This window comes from Oryza glaberrima, chromosome 7 (assembly GCF_000147395.1).
Source record: "Oryza glaberrima chromosome 7, OglaRS2, whole genome shotgun sequence".
Lineage (NCBI taxonomy): Eukaryota > Viridiplantae > Streptophyta > Magnoliopsida > Poales > Poaceae > Oryza > Oryza glaberrima.
This window is the reverse complement of record NC_068332.1, coordinates 20,997,952-21,004,731: the sequence shown is the minus strand read 5'-3', so window position 1 is coordinate 21,004,731 and position 6,780 is coordinate 20,997,952. Positions and strand designations below refer to the sequence as shown.

Below are 6,780 nucleotides of genomic sequence, written 5' to 3'. Positions count from 1 at the left end.
ACAAGGCAATATATATACACGCCGTGTCGTACCCAATTGCTGCCGAATAAAATCGTTGGCAATATCATAAATCGATAGTACTCGAAAATGTGTGATGTGTGGTTGGTGGCTTGGTGCTACCGTGCTAGGATGATGCCAAGAAGTACGGTTTTCTTTTTTTGGAAATCTATTGTTCTATCTGACAAATCGGATTAAATCAAGATAAATTATTTTTCCGACAATTATCACATCCCACGAAATTTCAACTATTACTATTTTACAAATAACATTACAAAGTGTAGCACCCTTACATTGTTTCTTCGGTATAAGAAGTTTTGGCCCTCGATATTTTTTTTTTGTCTTTCTCTTAGCTCTAATTAAAAAATATATATTTTTTGTCTTTAGTGGTTTGGGGTTTTGTGCTATTGGGCCGCACCATTAACTTTTTTTTTACATATAACATCAATGATACTCCAAATCATTTGAAATTCTTTTTATAAAGGTTTTGTGCCACGCCATTAAGCTTTTTTTACATACATATAGTCAATGTTAGCTTATCTGAAATTCTTTTGAAGTGTATCAAATTATACCATCATTTGCACCAAGTAGGTATAATGCGACATCAACAAAAAGCACCATTAAAACCATCCATCATCCATGCGTCAAACATGGTTTGATGGTTTAAGTATCTCACGGGTATTCAAAAGTTTCTTAAACAATGTTACCATACACTATGCAAAATTGCAAATGAAACCAAACTATATAGAATTCAACCATCTAAATTAAGCTGGCCACTCGTATACTCCCTTCGTCATAAAACAAACCAATAGATATGATATATTATAATACTATACAGATTTGTGGGGTTAGATTTAATAAGTCTCAGCACAGCAACTGAACTTTCATCCTTTCGTTCCTACAGTTCTTCAGTTCGTCACTTGTCGCCGAGGGCGACTGGAATGCAAATCAAACGCACACGCCTTGCACGACGCACTCATGCGCACCTGCTCCCCCTATAAATCGAGCACAAAAAGCCTGTGTCTCTCCTCCCCACAGGTAGTGGAACGGAGCCACCGCCCAACTCGCCCCCAAAGTTGCCCATCTAGATAAGAAGAAGCGTCGCAACTCACGGTCGCAGTGCCACGCCCCACTTCATATCCTTCCCCTCCCCCAACTGAACGAAAAAAACAACAAGAAAAACTCCTCCCTCCTCCTCCCCCTCTGAAGCCATGGCTGCCTTCCACCCGCTCGCCGCCTCCCGCGTCCGCATCTCCCCTCTCATCCCCGCCGCCGCGATGGCTGGGACAGCAGGGGCGGCGGCGGCGTCGTACGCGCAGCACCGGCGGAGGTTCTGCGCCATCGTGGCGACCGCGGCGGCGTCACCGGTGCCGGCCGCGGCGGCGGCGGCGGCGACGGGGTTTGATTTTAACGCGTATATGGGTGAGAAGGCTGCGGCGGTGAACCGGGCGCTGGACGCGTCGATCCCGGCGGACGAGCCGCCCGCGGCGCTCCACGAGGCGATGCGGTACGCGCTGCTGGCGGGCGGGAAGCGGGTGCGGCCCGCGCTGTGCCTGGCGGCGTGCGCGGTGGTCGGGGGGCGGGAGGCCTGGGCGATGCCCGCCGCCGCCGCCGTCGAGATGGTGCACACCATGTCGCTCGTCCACGACGACCTCCCCTGCATGGACGACGACGACCTCCGCCGCGGGAAGCCCACCTGCCACGTCGTCTACGGGGAGCCCATCGCCGTGCTCACCGGCGACGCGCTGCTCTCCCTCTCCTTCCACCACATGGCCAGGTTCGACTCCTACCCTCCGGACATCGACGCTGACAAGCACCCCGCCCGCGTCGTCCGCGCCATTGGCGAGCTCGCGCGCTGCATAGGCTCCGAGGGCCTAGTCGCCGGCCAGGTCATCAACTCGTCATTTTCTATTCGATTCCTTATTCGAGCTAATTAAGAAAATACAAATTAAGCAATGCACTAATTATGTGGATCATACTCTTTCCTAATTGCTATGTTTTGTATTGCTATCTGCATACTCCTTCCTAATTACGATGTTTTGCATTATTATCTGCATCGTTTTGACTAGATGTTGTAAATACTCTTAAAATAGAATGTGACTTCGAGTTGTGTCGTTGCTGAAAATTGTTTGTTAAATTTTGGATAGGTTGTTGATCTTGAGATGACTGGATCGACCGAAACTGTACCTCTTGAACGTCTTGAGTACATCCATCTCCACAAAACTGCTGCATTGCTTGAGGCATCAGTGGTTATTGGGGCAATCTTGGGAGGTGGCTCTGATGAGCAGATTGAAAGTTTGCGCATGTATGCGAGGTCGATAGGATTGTTGTTCCAGGTTGTTGATGATATACTTGATGTGACCAAGTCTTCTGAGGAGCTCGGCAAGACAGCGGGGAAGGACTTGGCGAGTGACAAGACGACATACCCGAAATTACTTGGGCTGGAGAAATCACGGGAGTTTGCAGAAAAGTTGCTTTCTGATGCAAGGGAACAACTTTCAGGATTTGATCAAGAGACCGCAGCACCACTTCTGCACCTGGCCAATTATATTGCCTATCGGCAGAACTGAGGTGATGGGTACTCCATTGATTATTGTTGATTTGTAACTTTGTAAGCTCATTAAGATTCAGATTTGAGGAATATCTGAATTATCTTGTGATACGTGCTAGTTGTAGTTTCTTATCTTGAGAAGAATATCTGGTTGACAAATGTCAATTTCCTAGTTAGTCAGTCAAAACGGAATAATGAAAATCAGCCTCTCTGCCCTATACCCCAATTGCTTGATTCTTGACAATTGAACACATCATATCATAAAGGAAGAAAATATTTTATCTTCATTGTTTTGATTGATTATCATAGTTCATGTTCATACCTGTTTTAGTGTTTATCCTACGCAATTGATTTCGTTTTATGTGATTGTATCAGGTTCGTTTTACAATGAGTGTCAATGTAAGCTTTGATTCAGGGATGAGCTTGTCTTGGAAATTGTTCTGTTGAACATGTGTTTCAGTGATGTTCTTCTGTTTACAGCAATTGGGATCAATGTTTCTCTAACAGCTATATATATGTATATTCTTGGTTCCAAGCATGCAGAAAACTTCAATCAGAGAAAGTGTTTAGTTACAGTGCCGTAGTAAATAAATCGGTTATATAATTGATTCCTGTCTATAGGTGTGCATTCAGTCTTTTGGTCAATTCGCTTTGTAGCAAAATTCAGTTAGTCAAAACTCAGGAATGAATTGTTATTGGGAAAAGGCAAGACCGAAATTCGGTTAATCCTGTCTATTGCTCAAAAACCTATACAAGCCTTTCATAGTGAATGTAGCCCCTGCATAAGGTTTCCTGTACAGGTACAGTAGGACCTTGACTAAATGTTTTTCATTGGAATAATGGAATGGTTATAAGCTGCACCTTTCTTGTTCTTTTCTAGCTTCTTGCACAAACTTATTGCTATATCTTCTTGTCTTTGATCTCATTGTTTTACTGAAAGTACTGGGATTCAGGTGATATGGAAAGCACAAATGGGACTAAATTTGGTTCCCCGGTCCAGTTTGGCTGTCCATATATGGTTTTAGTTTCCAAGTTGTTTGAACTGAAAAGAGTAGTCTGAAAAATTTCCCCATCATGCATAGAAGTTGAGCTGCAAGTCAAATGGTCACTGGTCAGTTTGAGCGTGGTATTCTTTTTCCTACCATGTGCTGTGGTGGTCTTCTGGTCACTTTGCCAGTGACCGCTGTAATTTGTAATTTTGTATCATGAGCTCCTTGGCATCCCAGTCCGAGTTCGCTTTCAAGACTTTCCAGTATCTTTGGTCGGAAGAAGAAAACAAAATCATTTGTTCTGACGTTTCCTAGTACTGTCTTCTGAATTTAGTAACCTGATGGATGAAAAAATATGAATCATGTGTTTTGACGTCGAAACATGAGTCCTCGGCACCCCAAGACTGAATTTGCTTCAAGAATTTTAGCATCTCGTTGGAACGAAAAACGAATCATGTGTTTTTGACATTTCCTAATTGCTGTTCTTCTAATTTCGTAACTTGATGGATGGACAATACGAACCATGTGTTTTGACATTTCGTAATGCTGTTTCGTGGAAAGGGCATCGTGATTAGACAACATCTTGGGAGAGAAGTAGGGAGTAGAAGCAGGCAATTAACACTTGATTGAACGTTCTTAATAGTTGACACCTTGATACTAAGTCTGAAAGTCTCCTCAGTTGCCCTAATAAATCAAAGTAAAAGCAAAAATTTAAATTCAAAATTGATTTTAAGATATTTTTAACATAATTATTTTTAGTGCTGAATTTTAAGTTGCTACGAAAATTATATAAAAATTTTACCAATAAATCCATCATGAAACTTGTTCGATGTCCGTATCTCGAACTCTGTACCTTAAACTATTTCATACTCTGGTCGTTTGGTGAAGTTGACCTACTGCAGCAGCAGCACCACCATTTACGGTGAACATACTACTCCTACAAAAGAAAACTAAGAAGTTTTAGGCTGCTTTTCCACCCCCCCCCCCCCCTAACTTTCCCAATTTCTACTCACTTATTTTCTGGGATATTTAACTTTTTATCATTTTAAGATGCGGCAATTAAAAATTTGCCACTCGCAGTAAATGCCATGTTGGTCCAGTGGCAAGTCCTTAATTGTCACTTGTAACCGTGACAAATAGTTCATATTCCCTTATTTTTCACGGGCACGCTCCACAAAGTGTTAAACGGTGCATTTCTTTTAAAAAAATTGCTATATAAAAGATGTTGTAAATAAAATCATATTAATTTATTTTCAATTTTTTAAGCTAATAGTTAATTAATCATTTTCGTGCGAAGAGAAAAACTTCCTGCATCTTTTCTCCACTTTCTTAACTTCTCCTTCATCGTTTTTCACACACACACTTCTCCAATTGCTAAACTGTTTCTTTTAAAAAAATCCATTGGAAATTTGTATAAAAAATTAACATATAGGCAAATTTTGCTGTATGACACTGTGGCTTTATGGTTTTAGGTTTAGGACATGACAAAATTCGATCTTTGGGGAAGACATTATTAAAATATGATTATTTGCTGCAAGACGCCGCATGTATTAATATATTATTTTTTGGTTGAATAGGAGAGATAAATAGCATGAAAAGTCAAAAATGCCCCTGACCCTACTTTATATACTTTCTCTTCATCTTCCTCTTCCTCCTTATTTCCCCTTCCTGACATCGCTGCACGGGCACATCACGAGGGACATCCAAGTTAAAATCCATTAAAAGGAAAACCTTTGAAAGTCTAATATTTCGAAGAACAAATACATGGAAATCTAGAAGAGGAAAAAATAACAAAGCACTAATCTCATTTAGGCCCCAAATAAACGTTGGATTTAAAGTTTGTATGCTAAATTATAGTGGTTTAACATTTTATATTATATCTAAAATAAAAGCAAAATGATTCATCCAAATGTTATTAAAGCAATGACACATCCAGATCTATAGATTTGTGACACTAGAAATATCCAACTTCAAAATAAATCCTAAATCGAAGTTGTGCCAAATAGGTTTACCGTATCTATGGCCATCAAGGAACAAACAGGGTGATGAGCAGCACTACCATCGACTCGGATGATTGGGGCCTGGGGGTACTGGACTACATCCTCCCTCTTACCAGATGAACTCTTTCCAATAATGTGATTGCCGGTGTTGTATCTATATCCGGAGGCTCGTGTCAGATCAAAGTAACCTAATGCTCAACATCATAAAAAAGAAATTAAAATAGTACTAAAAGCCTTTATAAAACATGTGGTTTTAGAAGACCATACGCGAACTAATTGGTGGATGCATGAACCGACGTGTCGATTTTCAAGTATGTATAAAATCAAATGGCCCAACTCAAAAGACGGCGGCCAGAGGTGCGGGCGGCGCGACGGCCTTCGTGGATGGCGGCGGCGGCGCATCCTGGCGAGGGCGGCCGGGATCCGGCCTCCCTAGGCCAGATCTAGCCGGGAAGCTGCCGGGCTAGCGGCGGCTGCGGCTGGAGGTGGCGCAGCGCGGAGGCTGCGGTGCGTCAGCTGCGGCTGCACGGCGTCGGCATCGGCGGCGCTGGAGGTGGTGCGACGTCCGGGCAGCTGGACGACAGCGGTGGTGCCGGTGCCGGATGCGGTGCAGTGGCCGCGCTGCTGGACACCGGTGCCGGAGGCGGCGAGGCGGCCGGGCGGCTGGAGGCGTGACCGGCGATGCTGGGCGGCCCGGGTGGCCATTGGTGGGCGGCGAGGTGGCGGCGGAGCGGTGGCTTCGGCGAGGCCGCCATTAAACCTGGCGGCAGGGTAGATCGCGCTGGCGGCGAGGTCGTCTTCCTTGTGGTTGGCTAGGCGTTCACTGTGTTTGGGGAGCTCCTCCCCTTCTTCGTGGGGAGCTTTTAGGCACGGTGGAGGCGTTGGCCGGCATACAGGGAAGACTCAGTTTGCCAAAGCGAGCTTGTTCCCGTTCCGGTCCCATAGGTTGGATTCGACATGGAGGCCGACGGACGGCGTGGCGGAGGTGGCCTGGGTCAGCGTGCAAGGGAGTGGAGGCAGGGTAAGGGCGCTGGCGGCGGGGTCGTCTTCCTTGTGGTCGGCCAGGCTAATCCTGTTTGGGGAACTCCTCCCCTTCTCTGTGGGGAGCTTCTTTGCAGGCTGGAGGCGGTAGTCAGTCTACAAGGAAAACTCAGGTTGCCGAGGCAATGTTGTTCCTTGTCTGGACTCCCTTGGGCCGGATTCGACGGGGATGCCGGCGTGCAGCGTGGCGGAGGCGGCCTGG

The 6,780-nt window shown here is 45.1% G+C and overlaps 1 protein-coding gene across 2 annotated transcripts; it reads left to right on the top strand.

Moving 5' to 3' along the window:
• The first annotated feature begins 1,044 nt into the window (after positions 1-1,044).
• LOC127780828 (geranylgeranyl pyrophosphate synthase 7, chloroplastic-like) lies at positions 1,045-3,432 on the top strand. Of its 2 annotated transcripts, XM_052307799.1 has the most exons (3): positions 1,045-1,886; positions 2,145-2,568; positions 2,924-3,432. In XM_052307799.1, the coding sequence occupies exons 1-2, from the start codon at positions 1,209-1,211 to the stop codon at positions 2,565-2,567; spliced, it is 1,101 nt and encodes a 366-aa protein (XP_052163759.1). In that variant the 5' UTR covers positions 1,045-1,208; the 3' UTR covers position 2,568; positions 2,924-3,432. The 2 variants fall into 2 exon arrangements, with proteins under 2 accessions (XP_052163759.1, XP_052163758.1); XM_052307798.1 differs by lacking the exon at positions 2,924-3,432 and having other exon boundaries at positions 2,145-2,768.
• Positions 3,433-6,780: the final 3,348 nt, after the last annotated feature.

Bases quoted from the DNA above. Each gene is read 5' to 3' on its own strand.
- LOC127780828 (XM_052307799.1), top strand. From the start codon at position 1,209: ATGGCTGCCTTCCACCCGCTCGCCGCCTCCCGCGTCCGCATCTCCCCT. The intron at 1,887-2,144 runs GTCATCAACTCG...AATTTTGGATAG, and splicing joins AGGGCCTAGTCGCCGGCCAG to GTTGTTGATCTTGAGATGAC.